Below are 24397 nucleotides of genomic sequence, written 5' to 3'. Positions count from 1 at the left end.
AGGTTTCGGGAACCAGTGAGAGAAAACTGAGCCCCCCCCCCCGCCTCCTTTTTGGACGTGACGGGGTGCGGGAGGGCAGCTGTGTGCGGTCACGCGGCCTGCCGGCCAGGGCGTCTGAGGCCCCTTCCCTCGGGAAGCCGAGGCGGTTTGTCTGGTGGGCTGGGGAGCCCCTAGGCTTTCCCTGAGGGGGGCTGCGTCCCTGTGTCAGGGCGGCCAGGGGCGGAACGGGCTTGCTCCTCCCCGAGCCGGGTCCGGCTCCACTTTCGGTCCTGTGGCCCTTTCCAGAGCAGCTTTGAGGAGCAGTTTGTAAGTAGGGGTGCGGGAAGCAAAGCGGCCTTGGATCCCCGCGGGGTCAGACGCCGCACCGCCGGGTTTCGGGGACGCGGGGGCTCTCAGAACGGTTGCGCTCCAGTGCAGCTCTTGCTGACAGCAGATGTCGACTTTGCTTTTCTAAACCAAACTTTTAGTATAAAATTTTATGACTCAGTTTCTTTTACCACCTTGAGCTGTGACCTTTGGCTAGCTGGTTAAATTGTGACCTTATGCAAACTAAGTCTTGGGAGTTCTAGGCTTTGTTAGGTAAAAACGTACCTGATCCCCTTCTCTGTGTAAGGTAGCGGGTAAAATACCTGCTTCCTGAGACACGCCTGGAGCCCCGAGGATACGCATTCTCATCGGTGAGGGCCAGGGCTGATGACCCTCCCAGCGGGAGAGGTCCCAAAGGTCACGGAGCTAACTGGGCAGTGAACACCCCGCACAGGTGTCCCAGCTCTTAGCCCTGGGCACGTCTCGCCGAGTGAACAAGGCCTGAATTGTTGGGCCAGTGGTCAGGAAAGTTTTCCTTAAAAATGCAGAATATGGTGATAAAATCTTTTAATATACTTACTCCTAGGTGGGAGACCGGGTGGTTTTGAGTGGAAAGAATTTAAACTAGTAGAGCCTGAACGTGCATGTTGGCCGTTTACTAGAAGGCATCTCTCCCCTCTGGGAGAGTTTAACTCTTTTGGGTCCTCGGTGTGTGTGTAAATTCTTCTGAAATCTCTTAGGCCATGAGTTGGTGGTGACATACTTATTTTACAGTGACCTACACAGAAGCCAGATCATAGCTTCTTGAAGGTAACCAAGGTAAGCAGAAATCAGGAAGTCAGGGTATTGCTATTAATTTTTTTTTAATTATGGTAAAATACACGACGTAAAATTTACTGTTTTACATGTTCAGAGTGTAGAGTTCAGCAGTATTAAGCACAGTCCGTATCATGCAGCCATCTCCAGAACTTTCTACCTTGCAGAATGAAAACCGTCCCTTTTAAACAGCTCCCCCCACCCCCCGCCAGGCCCCGGCACCTGTCCCCGGGGAGCTGTCCACGCGCCTTCCTCTCATCGGTGGGGTCATGCAGCGTTTGTCCTCCGGCAGTTGGCTCGTCTCACTGAGCACGGTGGCCTCCGAGTCCGTCCATGTCGTAGCAGGTGTCGCAGGGTCCTCTTTAAGGCTGAATGGCCTGGGGGTACATTTGAGAAAGGATTGCTGTGGTTTTGACTTACTCGACGAGAAGGGAGTTGGCCTCCCTGGGCCAGCAGACTTTGCGCAAAGGTGTGCGTGCGTGCGTGCGTCAGGACCCCGCCGGCTGCCTGCGCGTCACCAGGGTTCGGGCCTCCGTCGCCCCCCTTTGCCTGGCCGTCTTCCCTCCTGTGTGCTCCGGGCGCGGCCGCTACCCTGAGGCCTGTTTCTAAAGTCGGGGCTGGCAGCAGGCGGAGCGGCTTCTGTCCTGCCGACCCTGCGCTGCTTCTCCCTGACCACCCTCAGGATCTCGATCACGTTCTCGTCCCGTCTCAGAGATCTGACCCGTGCGCTCCTGTCATCGGCATGAACTGAGTTCTGGAAGTTCGCTGAACGTCTGCATGTCTCCGAAGCCTGAGTTCTTTCTAGTCTTTTGAATTTCTCACACTGTGAGTCACTGGGATTTCCTGGGAGACCAGCGTCTTCCCCAGGGCGAGGCCGACAGAGGTGACCTGAGGAGTGCGCAGGGCGTGGGCTCAGAGGCCAGGTGGCCGCCGCGCTGGGCGCTCTCTGCACCCCTGGACGCGGGGCCTCTGCATGGCTCTCGTTCTCTCCGGAGCGCGTACCCCCGTGGCCCCCGTTTTCGGTGGGCAGACGGTTTGGTTTCTGAGGGGTGTTGGGACCTCACTCCCATAAAACGCCCGGCTCTGCGGGGGTTGGGCCTTGCTCGGCAGGAGCACCCGGTGCCAGCTCTGGGGGCGAGGCCCTCGCGGGCCCGGGGGGCAGCTCTCGCGTGTCTGTCAGTCCCCGCCGCACCGGGGGACGGGGAGGCCGTTTCTGGACTCTTGGGCTCCCTTGTTGAAACGTGTCCGTGCTGTGCTGGTCGAAATTTGGACCCTTATTCATCGACAGGGCTGTGAGAGGGGCGAAGGTGACGATCACGTGGGCGGGACGGAGCCAGCCACCTGCGGTGCGTTTAAAGCTGGGCGGACGGTCCCGGAGTGGCCGGGTGGCCTCAGTGGTGTCGTGGCCCTCATGCACCTCTGACTGTCCCATTAGGCCCCCCCAGGACGAGGACAGACAGCCAGCATGGTGCGTTTCGGTTGGCAGTGGCCCATGCTTTCCGGTTGGATTTCCTGGCGGGTCCCCGGGCCGTGCTCGCCTGCGGGCCTCCGGCCGGGGCGGAGCGCGCTGGCCCTTTAAGACAGCCCTCCTCCGCAAGCGCTGCGTGGAGCCCGTTCCAGCCCTGGGCTCCTGCCCACTGGTGAAATCCGCAGAGCAGCATTTAAATAAAGAAACGCATAGAAGCCTCCCTTGTGTGGCTTCCCTATTCACAGCTGAGCACAATGGGCCCTTGTCGTTGTGGGCACTTTAATCTCCTTCATTACAGCGGAGCCCGGCGAGGGCCTGGCGAGGGCCTGGCACCGCGCTGGTGCCCGTGCGGGAAGCAGGGCACCTTGTGGAGTAACCTTTGCGGAGCGCGCGTCCGCGGCCCGGGGGCCTCCGGCTCTGCGCCGTGCCGTCTGTGCGCGGGCTGCCACCCCTCTCCCCGTTGCCATTCTTTGCAGGAGCCGAGGGCCGAGCTGCCGTCCTGGCACCGGGCGGCCGCAGCACGTGGCGGCTGGGGGAGGGGGACTTGTTTGCGGCTCTGCCATCTGGCCCATTGGCCTGTCTCTCCCGGTTTAACCCTGGGAGCCGCACAGGGGAGCCGTGGCGTGGGCAGCGCCCCACCCGGGGGCCCACGCTGCTCCCCCAGAAGCTCGGGCACAGAGTGGATGTGGCGGCTCTGAGTCCCAGCCCCGCCCTCCTGTCCTGCAGCCCCCAGGGACCGTCTCTCTGGCTAACACCTCAGGGTCACTCCCGCCCAGCTCTCTAGCCAGAGCCTGGATTTTCATGCTGTTAAATGAAATCAAGCATTTTGTCCGTGTAATTTGTTTTCCTCAGGGGCAGCGTAAGGTTTAACGCTGCATCAATACGTTTAAGCAGAGGGAACATGCTTACTAATGCTTTCTCGTCTCAGAGCAAAATCTCACTAGAGAAATGGGATCTGGTGAGATCTTATGAGATCCACTTTTTAAGAAAGGTCTTTGACGATTTGTTGAACCAAAAGGGAAGATGCCCTGTGGCCGAGTGCGGAAGGAAGGTGTGATGGAGAAACTGTGGTCGCGGTCAGGGGACCGCGCCACCGCCGCGAACAGGGTCTGTTCGTTCTCACTGCCCGTTGGCTGGGAGCCTCATCAGTCTGCGCGCCAGGTCACAGGAGGCCCGCCTCCTCTGGGAACCGCAGAGCAACGTGTTTCTCGCTTCACGAGCGCAGTGGGACCCGCGCGCATGTCGAGCAGCCCGCAGGCCGCGCTCCATCCGCAGGCCCACCCCTGGGTCTCTCTCTAACTTCTGGCGGGCGCTGCCAAGTTCGCAGCTGGCGTTCCTACATCGCGGACGGTTTTACCGTCTCCCGGCCGCCGCCCTCGCCGCTCCTTCCCGCCCTGCCCACTTCCGCGCCTTCGTCTCGCCCCGTGGTTCTTGTACTTTCCCCTGGGCCGCGCCACACCGCAGCCCGGCTCTCTGGTCGACCTCACCGCCCCCCACAGCCTGCCCTCTGTGGGCTCCCCTCCACTTCGACCTGTCACAGTCGGAACCGTGTCCCTTCCGGCCTGTGAACCGGGCTAGCTGCCATGCCACGTCCACGGATACGCTGCTGCCAGCGGCCCATGCACAGCACCGTGGCCAGGAGCCACCTTGCTCTGACCGGTCCTCCCTTGGGAGCTGTCCCCAGCGCGACGTCCGTGGGCCCTGCCTCCCGCCCTCCCACCCCTGGCTCGATGCCACCACGCAGGGGTTCCCTCCAGGTTTGCTTTTCCTGTTTCCAGTCACAGCAGGTGCCCGTTGGTTCATGGCATTGATGAGATGCCCGAGGAACTCGACTCCTGTCATGTCCGTCAGCCGACGGTCACTTCGGTGTCCTCGCACACTGCCACTGAGCGACTTTCTGTGCCTTTTCATTCCGTTGAGAGAAGGCCGAGTGGTGGGCTCCCGCCACGGACACCGCGCAGTGCTTCGTGACGACTGGGGCAACCCGTTGGCCCCCGTGCTGATCTGTCCCCGTGGGCGCACACGTGTTCTCCTTGGGGCCCCGAGTCCGTCCCCACCCTGTGGACACGTCTTTGCCTGCGGCGCACCCGGAGCGTCAGCTTTCTGAGCCTCGTGTGCCTGGAACATGTCTGTTTTGCCCCTGTACTCGACAGAATTAACGCCAGGGGCCACGGTTTCTAGTCAGAACCTTGAACCCTCCCCCCCCCCGCCCCCGGCCGGATGCCCCGTCATGCCAGCCAGGGGCTCCTCCCCTCCGCTTCTCCTGGGGGAGTCAGGATCGTCTTTAATGCTCCAACTGCTAAATTTTACAATGAATATTTCTCTGAGATTAAAACCACCCTTTTTTTATACTGAATGAATTGATTTTTTGCTTCTGTTCTTGAGCCTTCGCGCCCCTCTGTGGGATGCCTCCACTTCCCCTTCCATCCCTTCATTGGCGTTTTTACCTGGGGGGCGGCCGGAGGGGCGGAATGCGGCTCCTTTCCAAGAGCGTGTTCTCCCTGCGGCTGGCCGCATCCGGGTCTCCGGTCCGCTTGGTGCCCTTTCTCTGCCCCGGAGCGGTTTTCTGCTCCCTGCCTTGCTTCTTGTGTGGGCCGTAGGTGGGCCACCTCGGCAGGGGTGGGGGTGACGCAGCGGGCAGGGCACGTGGGAGCTCGGTGGCGAGCGGGCCCTACGTCGGGCTGGTGGGCGTGAGCCTCCCTGGCCGTGGGCAGTGCCCGGGCTCCAGGCGCGGGCTCAGGGAGGCTCCATGGCACCCATTCCCGTGCTGGCTGCGCGCTCACGGTTAACCCGGCGCTTTCGGTTTCGCCTGGGAGTAACGCTCGGGGCACGGCGGAGCAGCAGTGGCAGCCGCGTGAGGCCCCGTCCCCGGGAGGCTGCGTTCCAGAAGGAGGTGTTGGCGGCTTGTCGGTACCTCGGCCGACAGCCCCTCTCCCTGTGCCGTGATGCTGTAGCTTTACAGCTTTCTAAAATCTCTTTACCGTTTCTAAAATCGCGTCTCGGAAGGTGGGAGGCTGGGGGCGCACTGAGTGGCGGTCTGGAAGCTCAGTTCTGGCCCCGCGGAAGGCGCGTCGCGTGTGGACACCGGGCCAGGCGGCTGGCCTGAGGCTCCACGAGAGCAGCCCGCTGCTCCAGTCGGAGCGACGAAGACTGGCCCCTGGGGTGCCTGGCGGCCTTGACACGCGGAGTCTCCATGGCTATGCGCGGGGCCTCTGACCCGCCTCTGCTGGGTCACGACTGCACCGTCTCTGCCACGTCAAAGCCCGAAGCGCCGTCCCCCGCGGAATAGCTGTAAAAGTGAGTTATTGCCTCAAAGTTTTGAAACCATGTTGGTTAGAACGAACATTCGTCGTCTAGACCAGCGGTCCCCAGCCTCTTTGATGCCAGGGACCAGTGCTCCTGTGGGAATCGAAGCCCGATGGTCCGAGGTGGGGCTGAGGCGGTGGTGCCGGTGCTGGGCGGCCCGGCCCCTCACAGGCCACCGGTCCCTGGGCCGGGCGTTGGAGGCCCCTGTTCTGGAACCCCCCGGGATCAGCAGTGTCTTAACAGGGACGCCTAGTCTTCCTGGACCAGAGACCTTTCCGCTTTGCGAGATGCAGGACCATCAGAACGCGCCCCTTTGGGCTCGCGCTCTCTGGAATGGGGTGCGCGCAGCAGACGGTGCTTCTCGAAGGGGTTTTGCTCTGACGGCTGATGCGTGGTCGTGTGCCCTCCTGCGGCGGCCCTTGGAACTCCCAGCCCTGGGTACTCAGGACACGGCGGAGGCCGCAGCCTGGGCTGGACGTGTGTGGTCTGCTGGCGTCTTCGGGGCGGCCGTCCGGGCTCTGGGCTCCAGTGGCCGGCGGCCCCCAGCTGTGGGCTGCGTTGAGGCGGTGGGCTCCGGCCGCTGGGAACAGAACTCGGAGTAAAACAGTGGAAGGGGACCGTGGTTTCACGGGGTGATGGGGTCACGTCTGAGACCACCGTGTTTGGGGGACGTTCCTTACTGTGGGTCTTGGAGTTTAGAAGACGCTTCTCCAGAGAAAGGTGCGGGAAAGCTGGGTACAAACGAGTCCAGCTTTTCCGCTGTGACTGAACGAGGCGTCATGGGCCGCCGTGTGGCCTCCGGGGTGTCTGACGCGATTCCTGTGAGACACTAGGGGCCAGGACTGCCCTCTGGACAGAGCAGACTGAGGTTCAAGGCCGCGGTGGGAGCCGCGAGTCCCGGCCGCGTCTGGCCGGAGTGGTGGGCCAGCCCTGCCGCGGGAGCTGCGTGCGCCCTGTGGCTTTGCAGCAGCCCCCGTGGGGTCCGCGACGAGACTGCACTCAGCACGGCAGCCCAGCGTGCGGCCAGTGCGAAGCGTTCTGAAAGACCCGTGGTGCTGTTTCGTGCAGAGCCCCCCGTGCCTTCTACACACGCGGCATGGCTCAGCCCGGGCCCGTGGCCCCCGCGGCCCCCGCGCCGTGCCTTCAGCGCCACGTCAGACGCCCAGCCATCAGGCTGCATGGTGCCCCCCACTTTGGCCCTGAAGGGAGCAGGAGCGCCAGGGCGGGGCGCTTCAGCGACCCCATGGGACTGCATCATCCCCGCAGCCTGATGAAGTGGGCGACGGTATCCCCACCTTACTGGAGACAGTGGGGCCCACACAGCCTCGCCTGATGCCGGTGCCCATTCTTCGCGGTGGCCATGTGGCCCCCCAGCTCAGTCAGGGTCTTCCTCTTAGAGGGTGTCTGCCCTGGGCCCCGTTTTTACAGGGGAAGAAATGGTGTCTCGGAGGAATGCAGCGTTTCGAGGTAGAGCTGTGGTTGGGGTGCAGGAGCTTTGTTCTCAGGGTGAGAGCTCAGGGTGAGAGCTCGTGGCAGGTGCGAAGCAGAGAGAGCGGGCCCCATAACCCAGCGCCCAGAGCGGAGCGCCGTGCTCAGTTTGGGGCGCATCCTTCTAGGCTTCTCTCTCTGCACTTACGTAGTCTCTCCCCTCCCCCCTCCGCACCTCAGGGTGTCACGGACATGGCTCCATGCCGGAGTTGGGCTCAGGGCGAGAGCTGAGGCCTGGAGAGGCCGGCTAGCCAGGGGCCTGAGGCCACCCCCACGGGGCCGCAGATGCCCAGGGGTCCCCCTCCCCCCGAGCCGGCCTCGCTGACCCGCACGTCCTCACAGCAGACTCTCCCTCAGCAGGGCGGCGCCCTGTGCCCCAGCCCGCCCTCCCGTGGCGCCTCCGTGGCCTCCGAGTCCCACCTCCTCACGTGTCCTCTGTCTCCACAGTCCCCAGCGACCTGACCGCAGAGGAGCGGCAGGAACTGGAGAACATCCGGCGGAGGAAGCAGGAGCTCCTGGCCGACATCCAGGTAGGCGGGCGCGTGAGCCGGGGGCGGGGTGAGGGGGGTCCTTCGCAGGGCTGCCCCTCCCAACGTCTGACTGCTGCCCTCGCCACAGTGCCGAGCAGAGCGTGTGTCGACGCTCACCTTTGCCCACAGGTGAGAGGGCGGCCCTCAGAGTAGCTAGGTGCTTTGCGAGCTTGCCCACCCGGTCAGCTATCAGAGCCACAGTGACCCCGTCTCCTGACCCCCGAGTGGCGTGTGGGCCTGGGTGGGGTCAGAGCCTGGGCTGCGGGGCAGGCAGACCCTCGGCCAGGCCTTGGCATGGCCACCTAGGGGCAGCGCGATTTTTGATACGAGAGTTTTGGTTCTTTGAACTTTGCTGTCTTCACCTGTGAGGTAGGAATGAGGGTCGCATGAGTCCGTGTTTACCCGGCCGTGGCTGCGGCCACGGGCAGACCCCTCCTCGGCCACGGCCAATGCCTCAGTGTTTGTTGTAGTTCTTTGCATAGCTGCCAGGCTTTGTAGAACGTAAGTCACAGAAGCCACTGCCTGGGCGGCGCTAGCTCTGGGGCAGCAGGCGCCGTGCTTCTGGGGTTCTTGGTGAGACGTTTGGGTCAGGGCGGGCGGCGGGGCGAGCGCTGTCCCCCAGCGCTGCGGGGCGTGGGGAGGAAGGGCGCGACCTGCCCTGGTGCTGGTTTCAGTGTGTTCTGATCGTTCGCCCCAATTCTTGGACTCCTGTCGCGCTGGTGAAAGCCGGGCAGGCCGAGCGGTCCTTCGCTCGGGGCCCTCCGTGCGGCGGCCTCGCCGTGCTGCTCCCTGCGATGGCCGTGCGGTGCGTGCCCAGGGCCCGCTGACCGGAGGGGCGGGCGGGAGCAGGTGCTCGGGCTGCACGGTCCCGCGGTCCAGGGGTGGCGGTGGGGGACTGAGCTGCCCGGGCTCCGCCCGGCGGGGCGGGGCCGCCGGTTTCGGTGGGGCATACTTGTGCGAGTGTGAATGGCTCTAAGCTTCGTTCCTAGACCGTGAACTCCTCGAGGTCAGGACCTGCCTGTTTCACCTCGGTATTCCCTAGAACGCTTACTGTCCATCTGGTGGGAGCTCAGTGAACATTAGTTGAATAGACAAATTTCCCAAAATTTGATAGATTTCACTTTTTTGGTGCGTCTTGTTTCATTTTGCTTTATTTTCCTTTGTTTTCGACCTGCGTCCCCCTGTCCTGGTCACCCCGCACCGTCCGACCCGCAGAGGCTGAAGGAGGAGATAGCGGAAGTGGCTAATGAGATCGAGAACCTGGGCTCCACAGAGGAAAGGTGAGTCTGGGAGCTTCACCAGGCACCCAGGGAGGGGGCCCATCTCTGTCCTCTCCCCTGGCGAGCACACACGTAGCCGGGCCGCCCACTTTGCAGCCTGCACTGTGGGGGCTCGTGGATGTGGGGGTCGCCAAGCCGCGTGGGAAGGTCGGACGGAGGCGAGAACTCGGAACGTTCCCCACGGCCTTACAGCGCCCTCAGTTTGTGTGAGCCACTAGGTCTAACTCTCTGGTCCACTGTCTGTGCATTTTGGAAGTTCTGTTTTCCCTTTGTGTGAGGAAAAGCTTATGGATTGCTGCTTTGTGACGTCTAAGACGGCTGGCCGTGGTTCCGTCTGGGTGTGGTGCAGGCTCACCTCCCGACACTTGGGGAGGAGAGCATGCAGATGCGAAGTCACGTGCAGAGCGGCAGAGCCGCTGCGGTCGGGCTTCTCCTGGCCGCACGCCACGCCGGGGGTGCGCAGAGTTCAGTTTAGAATGGGGTTCCCAGACCGTTTTAACGGCTTAATGTGGTAAATGTGTCTGTGTTGTTCTAAGCCTGCGGCTCCCTGTCTGGCTTCATGGGACCGCGTGACTTTGCCGTCCCGAACTCCTCTGGGCGGAGCCCTTGGGGATTAGCAAACCCCCATTTGGCAGAAAGCGGCCAGCTCATTGCTCCGGCCTCTGCATTATCAGCTCTGGATTATAGCTTTATTCCCATTTTTTAAAACTGTAGCTTAAAAGAATGGATCATTTGGAGTTCATCAAAATTTAAAATTTCTGGTCTTAGAAAAGATGCTGTTAAAAGAAGTAAACAGGCAAGCAAGCCACTGACAAGGAGAAAATATTACAATACCTGTACTGAAAAAGTATTTGTACCTGGACTATACATACGTATGTGTGTACACACACACGTACATACATGTACATAAAGAACACGTGCAACTTAAGAAGGTAGCCCCAATCACAAATGGGCATAAAACTCGAACAGACACAAGAGAAGCTGCATGTGTAAAAGACGCGTGAAAAACTCAACCTCATTAGTCCCAAGGCGATGCCCCTGAGCACCCCCCGCGCGGCCAGCCCACGGCCCTGGGTGCCTGAGACGGGGCAGGCCGCCTGCGCTGGCTGGGCTGGTGGGAGTACCGGGGGCGGGGGGCCCACGTGGGCGAACAGCTGGACAGGGCCGACGCCGTTAGGCAGTCCGTGGCCAGCAGTCCAGCCCCAGGTGCTGGCGCATGCGAGAGCGCGTGCCCACGCAGGCCGAGCAGGGGTCCGTGCAGCGTGCTGCTCCCAGGAGCCCCGGCCCAGAAGTGGCTTCGGTGTGCACCGTGGGTGAGCGACGAGCAGATGGAGGTCATGGGCTGTCAGCGCACAGGACGCCCGGTGCCGGGGTGACGGAAACGTCGCCGAGCTGGAGTGTGAGGGGCGTGCAGCTCGCTGGGCTTGCAGACGCCACTCAGAGCACACTTGAGATGGGAGTGGTTTGTGATGCGTCAGCGGTAGGTTTAAAAGGTCGCGTTAGAAACAAAACCGCCGGCAGGGAAGGAGCGAGTGGGCAGGGGCCAGGCCGAGGGCCGGCGACCTTCCGCAGTGCGAGCTGAGCGCGCTCACGCCTTCCCGCACAGACCTGCACGGCCCCTCAGAGTCACCGCGGCGCCGCTGCTGCGTGTGGGGACCGGGGGGTCCTCGAAGCCCCCGATAGCTCGAGTGCTGAGGTGCCCATGCTGGTTGTGTTTCAGGAAAAACATGCAGAGGAACAAACAGGTAGCCATGGGCAGGAAAAAATTTAACATGGACCCCAAAAAGGTGAGTGAGGAGGACGCGCGGGAGCCGTGCTCGGGAGGCCCCGGGGTCCCGGCTTGGGCTCACCTGCCCCCCGCGGAGCCAGCGGGGCGCTGTGACTCCCCCGCCCTGCGCGTCTACTGGCAGCAGTTTGCCGGACGCTCCCGCGGGGCCCAGGGCACTCCCCCCCCATTCTTCCTGTGCCCCAGACGTTTGGGGGCATCACGGGCATGCACGCTGTCCCCTAGGGCATCCAGTTCTTGATAGAGAACGACCTGCTGAAGAACACCTGTGAAGACATCGCCCAGTTCTTGTACAAAGGCGAAGGGCTCAACAAGACGGCCATCGGCGACTACCTGGGGGAGAGGTGGGGCCCGGGGACCTGCGGCACAGCGGGCCGGTCAGGGCTCGCATGGGGCACTTGAGAGCGCCCCGCGCCCTCGGGCTTGGTCCTAAGGCAGCAGTGGCTGTACGGTGACGGGGGCGCGGCCTGGGGTCAGCAGCCGGGGGTGCTCGGGGGCGTGCGGGCTCCCCAGTGCTCACCCGGCAGACAGAGGCAGACGGGCTCTTCCTCACTGTGCGGGGCCACGTCCCCTGAGCCCACAGGCGGGGACCCAGCGTGGGAGGCTGCCTGGCTGAGAGTCGGGGCGACCTCAGATCCTCGGGTCGACGCCTGACCCCTGCCTTCCCTGCCTCTGCCGCTTGTTTCTCTCGGCAGAGACGAGTTCAACATCCAGGTTCTCCACGCGTTCGTGGGGCTGCACGAGTTCACCGACCTCAACCTCGTCCAGGCGCTGCGGTGAGTGAGGGCGGGGGGCAGCTCGGGGTGGGGGGGCTGCAGGCCTCCCTTCCACCGTGAGCCTGTCTGCTGCGGCGATTCGGGGGAGTTACGCCTGCGGGGGTGTTTCGGATACTTGGAGGTACCTTTAAGGAAAGCGGTCTGCAGGCCTGGGACGGAAGTGACTGGATGCTTGAAGGGGCTAAATCACCACGTAGCCTGAAAGCGAACTTTGCGAAACGCTCAGATTTTTCATTTAGTATTCTGGAAATTGATGAATATTTAAATTTTGAAATTTTTTCTAGTTTTTAGTTTACAAAATGCTCTAATTTCCCGCCCTAGAATAGGAAGTAGGTAGCTGTGCACTTCATTTCAGGAGGACAGTAGACTTTAATTTTTTACCGAGTCTGTCACCTCGTGCCTTGTGAGAAATTGTCCAGCGTTTTCTCTGCCGTCGCTGTAAGTGACAGCATCATCTTCCGTGCCGTCATTTGGGGGGCCGAAAGTCGTGCAGCCGGCACCTGCCGGCCGCGCGCGGGTCTCACTGACTGAAGGGGCCAGTCGAGGACGCTTGACAGGAAGCCTCTGCTGAACCTCATTTTGTTTTGTGGAAAGTGGAGTTTGTTTAAGATGAGCGTGATTCACATTTCAGTTCCGTTCCTTATTCTGAGGAGGGCAGGCATGCTTTTATATAGGAACATCTGAATTTTTAATTTTTTCTCAACACTCTGCCTTTGGCTGAGAGCCGCGGTGAGTTTGTAGAGTTTGTATCTGCACAGAGCTGCTGGCCCAGGCCCTGCAGCCCCGCGGGCCGCCCTGCGCCTTTCCGTGGAACAGTCACCGGGCGCTGTAGGCCGTCCCCCCAGCCCTGTGCCGCACCCCCTCTCGCTCCCACAGGCAGTTCCTGTGGAGCTTCCGGCTGCCCGGGGAGGCCCAGAAGATCGACCGGATGATGGAGGCCTTCGCGCAGCGGTACTGCCAGTGCAACGGCGGGGTGTTCCAGTCCACGGGTGAGCGCGCGCTCCTCGGTGCTCGGCCGTCCGCAGAGCAGGGGCTGAGGTGCCCCCCGGGGACGCTGGTCTGAGTGGCGCCTGGGGTGGCGCAGAGTCGGAGCGATCCGGCCGTAAGGGAGCAGGACTCCGAGCCATGTCGCTGCGTTACACAGCCATTAAAAGTCCCGTTTCCAACAGTTTTTATTGGCACGGGAAAGCGCTGCTGAGATGGCAGAAACGCTGTCCGTTGCCGTTCCGGCTTCGTGACAGCGCGTGTCTGTGAGGTGCCCGGGAACGGGTCCCACGGAGAGGCACGTCTCCGTGCAGGACGTAGAATAAGTCGCTCCCTGGCAGCGGGCGGTGGGCGCGCGTGCTTTTTCTGCGCGTGGTGACGTCCTCCCGGTTCTCTGCGGTGCGTCCTGCCGCGCCTGAGCGGACAGCGCCCCGTGTCCCGTGCTCCGTGTGCGCCGTGCCCTCCCCCCGACCCCGCAGCCGGGAAGCTGTGCAGGGCCGCGTCCCGCCGTGCCGGCTCATCCCTGCCTTTTGTCCTGAGTGCCGCCTGGCGCTGCTCGTCCGCGCCTGGGGCGTTTCTGATCGCGCCTCTGCTCCGCGCAGACACGTGCTACGTCCTCTCGTTTGCCATCATCATGTTGAACACCAGCCTGCACAACCCCAACGTCAAAGACAAGCCCACGGTGGAGAGGTTCGTGGCCATGAACAGGGGCATCAACGACGGCGGCGACCTGCCCGAGGAGCTGCTGCGGGTGAGCGCCGTGCCGACCCTGGGGCGGGGGAGCCTCTGGGTGTCTGCGCCTCGGTCAGCTGACCACGTGAACTCCATGGCGAGCCTGCCGGGGAGCCTGGGGCGGGGGCAGGTGGCGCCCACACCTGGCAGAGCAGGTGCGGGTGGGGGCCGAGCGGCTGCCCGTCCTTCCTGACTGCCCCCTGGGCCTCTGGCTTGTCTGGCCCCCGCGAGCTGCGTGAGGCAGGACCGGTCACTCCTTCCTCTGCCCCAGCACCCGGAGGCCGTGTGGCATGCTGTTGGCTCAGGAGTGCTTGTCGAACGGGCGCAGAGGAAGGGGAGGGGGAGAAGGGTTCCCTAAGCCAGAGACGTGCAGCGTCGCCTTTTACCCCAGAATCTGTACGAGAGCATAAAAAACGAGCCCTTTAAAATCCCGGAAGACGATGGCAACGACCTCACGCACACCTTCTTCAACCCGGACCGCGAGGGCTGGCTCCTGAAACTCGGTGAGTGGTCCCTCTGGGCCGGGGCCGCTCACGGGGCCTGCGCGTGCGCTGTGGGGCAAGGTCCGCCTGAGAAAGGAAGTGACTGCACAGTCAGCGCCCCCGGGGGCGCTAGGGACGTTTGGGGACAGAGTCCCCCGAGCCATCAGCGCTGCCCCCGTGAACCTGCGCCCCCCATTCTCCCTCTGGAAGGGCGGGTCCAGGCCGCTTCCCAGAGCACCTGCTCCTCCTCCCTTCCTGCTTCCTAGCCCGGAGGGTGGCCAGCCACGCCCACCCGTCCACCTCCCGCCACACACACTGCCCGGCTCCTGCCCCCCAGCGCATCATCACCTTCTGCATCCGGCTCCACGGGCAGCGTGCATGGCAACCCTGGCGGCCTTGGCTGCAGCGCGACCTCCTCATTCTCGGGCCCTGGGGCCCCCGCCTCCTTTCCAATCCGAATCAGCCACATCAATCATTTTGCTCATTCAGAAAAATCTAAAAATTACTCCTCTTCCCTCTGCCCCCCGTGAGCTTGTACGGCTGAGACTGTGTCGTGCCCTGCCCCAGAGGCGAGGCGCCAGGGCCACCGAAACGGAAGGGCCAGCCGTAGGGTCTACGCGACGCCAGCTCTCGTGCACACGGGGTCATTCTGTAATCGTTGCCGAGCCCAGGGAGGGCCCGGACGCCCGCACGGGACGCTGCCCAGGGCCTGGCCCCCGGAAGAGGACTCTGCGCTGTCCTCTTCTGCCCTGGCCTGTGGGAAGCGCGGGTTCCCCCATTATCGGGGGGTGCATGTTAGAGTGACACCCCGCGTTTCAGCCACGGGTTCCGGCGAGATGAGAAGTCGCCACGCCCTTAGCTGTCATTGCCACACGTAACAAGTGTGGAAAAGGAAGTTTTTATTTCCGACTAGTCTCGATAGCAGTAGGATTTATGTTTCCTCAGTCCTTGTGTTTATATCTAACGACTTAGTTCGTGAATTCTCAAAGAGGCTCTCCACCGATTGGAGTTAAAGTATCTCTCGGATTAGCCCACGCTTCGTGTACCTCTGAGCCAGTAGAATCTTTTCAGCGAAGGCTCTGAAGTCACCGACCTAAGGGGCAGCCATTCGGCTTTGCATCTTGCCAAGCGGATCCAGTTCAAAGGGAACTTGCTGGAACTTTAGAAAGTGCACCCGGGTTTGCATTTACTTCCTCCTCCAGTGAAATTTGTTTAACGCTAATGCTGAGTATTACTGTCAACAGCCCCGATGCTAAAATTAGGGCAGCGCAAAGATGATCTTGGTTCTTGCACCAGGATGGTATGCAAATTTATGAGGCATCCCGTATTTTTAAAAAGGAAAAAAAATTAAACATGGGCCTCGCCGTTCAGGGCGTTGCGTAACCGCTCGTAAACCTCAGCACCTCGTACTGTGTTCTCATTGCGGCCCACGTAGACTCACCCCTCGTGTCTGAGCTACGTGTACACGTCTGTGTGCCTGGAGCCATGAGAACATGGTTCTCGCGCGCACACACGTCTACACACGCATTCAGGGGCCCAGGCGTGTGCCTGCCACACGCACTTCAAAAGCGGCAGCCCCGTGAAGGCAGACACTTCCCTCAGCGCCACCTCCACGCCCCGTGCTCAGGGCCCCAGACGCGCTGAGGAGCGGGGGCTTCGTGAGAACCGGCGGGCGGTGTCTCGGGGGCCAGGCCCGGCCTTCCCAGGCGGGACGGGGTGTCACACACAGCCACACGGCCGTGTTTCACGCTCGGCCCCCCACCCCCAGGCAGACACGAGTGAGTGAGACATTGCACTTGAAGATGCAGGAGCTGGTTTCATTTCTTGGTTTTAATTTTCTTTTCTCCCTCGTTTGTATGTGCCCATGGTCTTGGCTCTCCTTTTCCTTGCCCAAACTCCAGGAGGTATGTAACCCCTCAGCCCGCTCGCGCGCTCGCTCGCTCTGCCCCGGCCGCTGGGCTCGCCGCAGCGTCTTCTCACTGCGTTGTTTTCGGTTGTTTTGTTCTTTAATTGCTGGTGGTGGTGTCGATGCTGCTTCTGAGTCTCCCGCAGTCCCTAGGGAACTGGCCAGGGCCAGGGGTCTGGAGCCACCGTCGCGTGTCCCGTTGGCGAGCGGCGCGTGGCGTGGCAGACAGCGAGGTGCCCCGTGGGGGGTCGTTAACCCTCGTCTGGAACGAACACAGTAATGCGAGAAGAGGTGCCCAGACGGGGTTCGCAAAGCAGAGAAAGCGGTCCCCCAATTTCTTCTCGCAGTTATTGGCCGGGCACATGATCAATTTGTTGAATTCCGATCGAGACCCGTGAATTCCAGAGTAGTTTCTGAACGGAGCAGGGCAGAGCCGGGATGACTGCGCAGGCCACGTGCCCCGGAGCCGGCGCAGACGCTCACCTTTGCGTGGGAAGGCACGCGGAGTTGCCCAACTCAGAGCGATGCCAAGTGAAAAACACGTCTGTTTTTAAAGACAAAATCCCAGGATCCCCCTGGAATTCCGTTCACTCGATTTCCTGGGGATCAGGGGCGGGCGTTACACCCCCAGCTCTGTTCCAGGGTTCCGGTTTTCTCCCTCCTCTTTTCAATGAGTCATGCTCACAAACCCCAAATCAGCCCCTGCGTGCCGGGGTTGGAGGCCCCTTGCCACTTGCCGGCTGGGGAAGCGTTTTCCTCGGGCGAGAGGCAAGTCGGCGAGTGCCTCGGCCGGCTCGAGCAGAGCAGCACGTGGGCCGGCCGCCCGGGCGCTGGCGTTCTGGGCAGTGGCAGCTCGTCCCGGCTGTGGGGAAGCCCTTCCCTCCAGGGCCAGGGGGCCAGGGGGCCAGGGGGCCGCGGGGCCAGGGTGGCCCTGCGAGTTCCACAGGGACTGTCCGAGGTGCGCGCTTGGGCTGCTGCTTGTTTCGTGTGTCTCCTTCCCACGCGGAAGCGTCCCCTGGGCTGGCAGGGGCCTTCGGGCGAGGGCCCTGGGGCCAGGCCAGGCGTGTCACCACGCTTCTGCCGCGGGGGAGGGCTCCAGCTTCGCTGCTCCTGGATCTCCCGCCATCCTCCTCTGGCACCTGACCCTTCCCCTTTCCACGGCGTCCTGAGTCCCGCGTGCCCCGGGCGGCCCTGTGAGGGGGGCGCATGCTGGTCGGCCTGGGTCGGGTGCCCCGGTGCTGAGCCCTGTGTGGGGTGGGGGCCCGAGGGCCGGGGGAGCCGCGTTCCCGGACTCCGGAGTGGGGGAGGGGCTCCCTTTGCAGCAGAGCGGCTCCGGCGCCCAGCCTGGGCCTCGTCCTCGCGTTCCTTATTTGTTTCGACCCCGCCCAGCCTTTCCTGCCTTCCGCACGCATGTCACCTTCCCACCTGCCCAGTCCGTGCCTCGGGGCCCAGAGGCCCGTGCCGAGGCCCCGGGGGGGCGAGTCGGTCTGACACTCGCACTGGCCGGACTCGTAGGCGGCCGCCCCTTCCGTGGCCTCGGCAGGTCGGGGTCACTCTCTTAACCTCCCCGAGAGTCCAGGCACCCAGGCAGCTTCCTTAAAAGGGGCCAGGAAGCCCGGTAGAACTCATCCCTGCCGCCAGGACCCGCGTCTCCGGGACGGGCTTTGCGTCAGGCCAGCAGCGTCCTAGGACACCTGGCGCGCGCACAGAGGCGTGTCCTGGCGGCCGGGGCCCCAGGCCCTCCGTCCCCGGGCAGGGGGGAGTGACGTCCTCCAGGCGCCGCAGGGCAGGCCCAGGAGAAGCGTCTGTGACGCGACCCGCCCCGCGTGGCTCAGCCTGAAGGACCCCGGGCAGCTCCGTGTGGTTCTGTGTGAGGTTCGCGCCCGGGAAGCTGCCCCCCGCCCCCGCGTGCGCGCAGGAACGTCCCCAGGACCCGTGTCGGCGCGGCCTCACGCGCCCGGGGTCGTCTGTGCTTCAGCAAGAAACACCGAGGAGGGCCGAGGGAGCCGCCGCCTGCATGGTGCCCCCGCGGCCGCTCCGCCCGCTGCAGGCTCCCCGTGAGCGTCCAGGGACGAGGAGGCCCGAGCGGGGCCCCCGCTCACCGGCACGTTCTCCCGGGACAGGCTCCCCTTTCCCTCGCCCAGAACCCTGAAGCCAGCGCAGAATCGCAGTGTGGTCAGGAAGGTGGGCAGCGGGGGAGACCGCAGGAGCGTGAGCTCCAGGAGAACTCTGGGCGCGACCGTGACCGTGAAGGAGTGTGGGGGTGTCCCTTCCCGCCCCCCCCCCCGCCCGCCCCTCTGGCGAGGCCGCCCTACGGGCCAGGCCCGGTCGACCGGCGGCGTAGCCTGGCCAGGGGCTGACCTCCTCCCCTCCATTGCCTTCGTTTGCCATTCCCACCTCATCCTAGATGCTTCTCGAGCCCCAGCCGGACGCGCGTGGCCGCTGCGGGGGGCCCCCGCACCGCACCCCCGTGCTGCTGCCGACTCTCCCCCCAGCCCCCTCGTGCTTGCTCCGCTTGTGCCCGCCTCTCGCTCCGTGTCTCGTCACCGACGTGGCTCTCGCCGTGGTCACGGTGTTGCCGTGGCCCCCCCGCCCCCCCGCTTGCCCCTCCTCGCTCAGAGGGGGCTTCGTGCGCCTCGGGCCGCACGCCGGGGACCCCCGGGGTCACGCACCTCTCTTCGCTGTGCAGGTGGCAGGGTGAAGACTTGGAAGAGACGCTGGTTCATCCTGACTGACAACTGCCTTTACTACTTCGAGTACACGACGGTGAGCAGCCGCGGGCGGGCGGGCCGTGGGGATGCAGTCGGGCTGTCTTCTGCCCTCCGTCGTCGGGGTGGGAGCAGAGCTCACGCGAAGTGGCAGAACTAGGAAAAGCCCCAGACCTGGGGCCCTGAGATGCGGCGCCCCAGGCACCAGGCTCCGAGCCTGCAGCTGGCCTGGAGGCCAGGGGCGCCTGTGGGACGCAGGTCGAGGGGGCCCGAGCTCACGGCACTGGCTGCGGGGCTCAGAGCCGGGCGAGGAGGCGCGCCTGTGGCTCCGCAGCCGGGGGTGCTGTGGCCCCGTGGGGGAGGGGCTGGATGTGATCGTGACCTGGGGCGCTCGGGTCTGGGGGTCGGGGCAGAAATCCTGAAGCGTTGGGTCCAGATGAAACAGCCCAGGCGTAAAATACGTCACAGAGGAAGTGAAATGAGTAGGAAAGGTTTGAGGTTATCTGACGTTCGAAGAAATCGAAGTTTTCTTAGACTTTGGAAACGTCGTTGGTTTTCATCGGCGGGAAAGGCTCGAACGGCTGCGGACACGTGTCGCGAGTGCGTCTCGTAACGAGAGCCCGCGAGGTGGGAATCAGCACCTCGCACCACGCGAGGCTCCCTCTGCAGGGCGGCGTGGCAGCCGGCTCCCCGGCTGGTGGGGCGCGGGCATCCCACACCTCGACAGCGGAGGAGGGCGTGACGAGGGCCTGGGGGTGGTGCCCACCCCAGAACGCAGGCTGCAGAGATGGGGGCAGGAGCCGGGCAGGGAGGTGCAGCGGCCGCTCCGTGAGGGGGCCGCGCGCGCCCACAGCTCCTGCCCTGGGCGCGCTGTCAGGGGCTCTGCAGAGGCCTTTGGTTATCGGGGTCCACGCGTGTGGCCTCGGCAGCACCCACACGTTTCCCGACCCGGTTTGCGAGCGTCCGGCGTGAGTCCCAGCTGAGTCGGGCGGAGGTGGGAGAGGGCAGGGCACGGTGCCAGCGTCCGCGGTCCGGAGCCCGGCCACCAAGGCCTCCTCTCGCGCCCCTCCGCAGGATAAGGAGCCCCGGGGCATCATCCCGCTGGAGAACCTGAGCATCCGGGAGGTCGAGGACTCCAAGAAGCCCGTGAGTGTTTTTGGCGAGATGTTTGGGGGACGAAAGAGATCGGCGTAGCAGGTCCCTGCAAAGGAGTCACATCGCAGAGGTTTTCTTACAAAACACTGAAGTGCTGTCACGCTTGGGTTTGGCCTGGCTTTCAAAATTACCTTCAGTGTTCAAGCCACAAACGGGGCCCCGGGCACCCCTCTTCGTTCTGTCCACCCGAAGGCTTCCGTGTCACCCCCTGACCAGCACACGTGGGTAGAATTGTCCCTGCCGAGCAGGCGGCAGCAGCAGCATTCGGGACCTGGCCGCCTGTTCCCCCAGCAGCAGGTGCCGGAGTGGCCTCCGCTCTGGACCGCCGCGGCCTCGCTGGCCTGGTTTCCGGAGTGGCCTCCGCTCTGGACCGCCGCGGCCTCGCTGGCCTGGTTTCCGGAGTGGCCTCCGCTCTGGACCGCCGCGGCCTCGCTGGCCTGGTTTTAAAAGGCGGTTCGTGACCGCCGGTTCCGTCGTCTTTGTTACGTGGTGGGAGCTGACAGACAGCTGCCCGGCCGGTGTTTTGCTAGTAAGGCCCGTCAAACACGGTCTGGTCCCCCGGACCCCACCCTGGGCTCCTGTCTTTAAGGGCAGCGGTCATACCCGCGAAGGTCGGAGCGCACGGCCTGTGGGAAGGAAATCAGTGTTTTTCTTGGTCACCGTGGTCATCAACCCGCCCTCTCTCTTTTTCAGAACTGCTTCGAGCTCTACATCCCTGACAATAAAGACCAAGTGATCAAGGCCTGTAAGACGGAGGCCGACGGGCGCGTGGTGGAGGGGAACCACACCGTGTACCGGATCTCTGCCCCGACGCCCGAGGAGAAGGAAGAGTGGATCAAGTGCATCAAGTAGGTGGTGCCTGAGGCCCGGGTCCCCGCCCCTGCCCGCCGTTGGGTGCACCGCCAGGCCTCGCCCACGAAGGGCGTGACCGGGGCCTGCAGGCCACTGCCCGGGGACTTGGTTCTTGGCCGGCTGCCATGGTGTTTGGGGGGCCTCAGGTCCAGGCTTCCCAGGGAGGGAGACCCCGAAGGCCCAGAGGGGGAGCAGTGGCCAGCGGGAGGCACGGAGCCGCGTGCCGCCTGGGCTTCTGTGGCTTAGGAAGTGAGTCCGATTCTGGCGGCAGCTCAGTGGCCACAGTCACTGCGTTTTATCATTTCTTAATCCTGCGAGACACTGACGTCCCAGTCATAGACGAGGAGGCTCAGGCCCGGGGGGGTCAGGCAGTTCTCCCGCGATCACAGGGCCATGACCCAGGCTCAGGCTCTGCGTGAGGAGCCGTGGGTCTGGCGGGGGCTTCGAATCGCCACCTGCCTGAGACTTGAGAGTGGCCAGCCCGAGGCGCGGCCGGGCGCCCGAGGCGCGCGGCTGGGCCCCCGCCCAGTGCCGGTCGCCCTGGGGCCAGCGCAGGGTGCGCTCGCCCTCCCTCCCCGCCGGGCTGCGGCCACAGGGCCGGCCTGGCTCGCCGAGGCCCTGGCGACAGCGCTGACCGCCCAGTTCCTGGGCTGGTATCCCGGGGACTCAGAAGGGACGCGGCACAGAGCACAGCAGCCGTCTGCGTGGTCAGAGAGAAGCCGCTGTGCCAGACGCCGCCAGCGGCTCGTGGGACCGGGGCGCCACGCCGGTTTCCTGCTTAGGTGCAGCTGAGGGGACGCACAGCATCCCGTCCCTGGACTCGAGTGATAGGTCGAGCCAGGCAGTAAATGCCCCAGAGTGACCTCGTCGCCTGCACCGTGTGTCTCTCTCGAAGTTCATCGTGTGGGCAGTGGGGAGGTGGCCTTTACGGTGACACTCGGGCCGGGCGGGGTCTGGGAAGCTGCCCCTGGGGGTGTCGCTCCTGGTCCTCAGCCTCCCTCTCTCCCCCCTTTCTGCGTGCCAGGGCAGCCATCAGCAGGGACCCTTTCTATGAGATGCTGGCGGCACGGAAGAAGAAGGTCTCCTCCACGCGAAGACACTGAGTCCGCCGCGGCGGGGCCCGCGTGGCGCCCGGCTCTCGGTCCCCGCCGTCCCCGCCCAGCGGGCGCGTCCGCGGGCGTCACCCGAGTGCTAGAGACTGGCTTCAGCTTTCGCTGCTTCTTAGGTGGAGAAGTGCCGGCGGCGAGTGCTGGGGGAGGGGCCCGCGAGCCTCCCCCAGGAGAGGACAGCCGTCAGCAAGGCCGCGCGCCCCGGGTGTCCCCACTCCGCAGGCCCCGCGGCGGCGCTCAGGGGCGGCCGTTTACCCCGGGCCGTTCCCCCGTGAAGAAGCCTTCACCCCGCACCGCAAGCACATGCCGATGCGTCGTCACACGTCAGGGTGGTGCGGGAGAGAAGCCACGTGCTATAAAGATATATTTTTGGTTTTTAAAAAAACCTGGAGCTGTTCACATACGTCCGCCCCGTCTGGCGGGGTGGCTTCTCCCTGGGCAGCTGCCGGCGTCGGGCCCAGGTCGGACCCCACTGCCCCTTCTGCACCTCGGCGACCGGTGGGCACGAGCGGGTCTCAGGACGTGACACGGAGTCCGACGGGCCCTCAGCAGCCTGGGCGGGCGGGCGACTGCCCAGCCCCGGCCCGGGAGCCCTGAGCCGGGGAGGGCACCGTCTGGGCTCTCACGTTGCTCTTCCCTTTCAGAATTCATTCTTGTCGGGCTTTAAAGTAGAAGTCAGCATTTTTCCTTGAGCTAAATAACTAATAACCAAAACTGTGAGGCCGGCGACCCCCGCAGGGGCCCTGGGGTGGCCTAACTGTCCGTTTGGTCGTTCTTCCTCCCCAGACTCCAGTCCTCGTTGTAGAGGAGGGAGCCGGTCTCATTTCACCGCCCAGGTCTTCAGCGTTCCCGCCTCGCCGGCCTGGGCTGGAGCGGGCCGGGGCCTCCACCTGCTCAGCGGTGGCAGGCGGAGCGGGGGTGGGGCGGTGGGCCGCGTGTCCCTCTGCTGCCCCCCGCGACATGCGCGAGCCGGCCCCTGCCCTCCCAGCTCGGTGCGCGGGGAGCCACGCCACGCAGCCTTCTCCTGCTTTTCTCTCAGGGACTCTTGGGGGCTCTGCCACTCGCCCAGGACCCGCATGCCGGGCCGGGCCGTCTGGGGCCCGGCGGTGCCAAGCACTGCCTCGCGGAGGAAGGTCACCCCCGGGCAGCGGGGCCCGGCCCTCGACACCCGAAGGGCAGGCTCGCATCTCATCTCTGGAAATAGCTTTTGTAAAAGGGACTGGTGGAGGAGTGTCGGGGGACCCTTTGGGGCCCCCCATTCGCACAGGTTACCTGGAGCTCGTGGAGGTGACAGGAGGGTCCAGGCGGGAGACCCAGAGCGGGGCAGCCAGTGTCTGGGTGGCCTCAGGCCGTGCCAGAGCCCGCCCTCCACCGGCCGCGTCCTGGCGCTGGGTTTCCACCGGTCACCTGGACAGAGAGGCACCTGGTCAGTATTAGTCTGTTTATCAGAGGTGTAAATAATCCATGTATAGTTTTTCTCCTTTTAGATTATTTTGTATTTGTTTAAAAAAAGTTTTCTCAAAATATATAAAGAAATGACTGAAAGTTGTTGACAGGGTTTTTAAAAAATTATAATTATTATCCAATTGTTTTTTGGTTGTTTTTTTGCATTGTAAACTAGCGCCAAGGAACTGCAGCAAATAAACTCAGATCTGCCCAGACCGTCATTGCTGACCGTGGCGCTCTGTCCGCCGTGGCCCAGTGGGCGCCGGGCGGGGGAGGCCAGGCCACCGGCTTGCAGGGGTGCGGCACTGTCACCTCTCGCCTTGAGTCTCGCGGCATCAGTCGGAAGCGGGGAGGAGGGTTCTCTCTCGTTACGATGTGGCCAGAAAGACATTCGCACAGTCATCACCCCCTTTCGTGAAGAAGAAACAAATGTCAGACATTCACCTTTAGGATCGAGAAACGTGCTTCAGCTGGTACGATGCGTTCTCAGCACATTTCAGCTTCAGTTATGATGCCAGGAAGAGTCAGTGACAGACGAGCCCCGGCCTGTGGCTTCGCTGCGGGCCCCTCCCCCGCAGGCCCACGTCCACCGCGTCCCGGCCCTTCCCGTCACCTCCCCCCCCCCCACAGGGCTTCCCCACCTCGCCCAGTGGGGGCAGATGTAGGGCGGGGAGCGCAGCTTTCCCCCCTTCTGATGCCAGACTTAAGTCGACTGTTCGGCTTCCTCTTTGGGGGAGGGGACGTCCTCCCCGCCCGCCTCCCGTGGCCCTCCCCCCGTCAGCTGTCCCCCCTCGTGCACCTCCTTCAATCCTGCCCAGATGGGGTGTCCGCTCTCGCCACCTGTATTCAGCGTTGTGCTGAAGGTCTCGCCAGGGCAGCTGGGCAAGGGAAGGAAAAACCCAGCGTCCGGATGGGAAAGGAAGAAGGAAAACTAACCTTATTTGCAGATGATATTTCCTCATGTTTGTAAAACCCTAAGGAATCTACAAAACACTTAAAAGAGCGAATAAGTGAATGTAGGGTTGCAGGATATAAGATCAATATACAGAAATAAGGTGGGGATTTTTTTCAATATACTAATGACCCAAAAACGAAATGAAGGAAACAATTTCATTTATGATAGCATCAAAAAGAATAAAATACTTAGGAATAAATTTTTAAGTGCAAGATGTACACAGAGCTACAAAACATCCCTGAAAGAAGACTTTGAGTACAAGGAGCCGGTGTTCAGGAGTCGGGAGACCATGTCATCAAGACGACAGTACCC

The 24397-nt window shown here is 63.2% G+C and overlaps 1 protein-coding gene across 2 annotated transcripts in view; it reads left to right on the top strand.

The window, feature by feature from the left end:
* Positions 1–23351, top strand: part of CYTH1 (cytohesin 1) — a 59995-nt gene extending 36644 nt beyond the window's left edge. The window contains exons 2-13 of one of the 2 annotated variants that reach the window (XM_016143238.2): positions 7832–7914; positions 9130–9194; positions 10915–10981; positions 11206–11324; positions 11676–11756; positions 12633–12745; positions 13343–13491; positions 13864–13976; positions 18548–18626; positions 19643–19714; positions 20417–20571; positions 21600–23351. In XM_016143238.2, coding sequence (XP_015998724.1) covers positions 7832–7914; positions 9130–9194; positions 10915–10981; positions 11206–11324; positions 11676–11756; positions 12633–12745; positions 13343–13491; positions 13864–13976; positions 18548–18626; positions 19643–19714; positions 20417–20571; positions 21600–21678 — 1175 coding nt within the window. In that variant the 3' untranslated portion in view covers positions 21679–23351. The remainder of the gene's footprint in view (positions 1–7831; positions 7915–9129; positions 9195–10914; positions 10982–11205; positions 11325–11675; positions 11757–12632; positions 12746–13342; positions 13492–13863; positions 13977–18547; positions 18627–19642; positions 19715–20416; positions 20572–21599) is intronic. The other variant, XM_016143236.2, reaches the window with a different exon arrangement.
* The last annotated feature ends 1046 nt before the right edge of the window (positions 23352–24397 follow it).

This window comes from Rousettus aegyptiacus, unplaced genomic scaffold (genome assembly GCF_014176215.1).
Source record: "Rousettus aegyptiacus isolate mRouAeg1 unplaced genomic scaffold, mRouAeg1.p scaffold_m13_p_6, whole genome shotgun sequence".
Lineage (NCBI taxonomy): Eukaryota > Metazoa > Chordata > Mammalia > Chiroptera > Pteropodidae > Rousettus > Rousettus aegyptiacus.
This window is presented reverse-complemented; position numbering and strand designations above follow the sequence as displayed.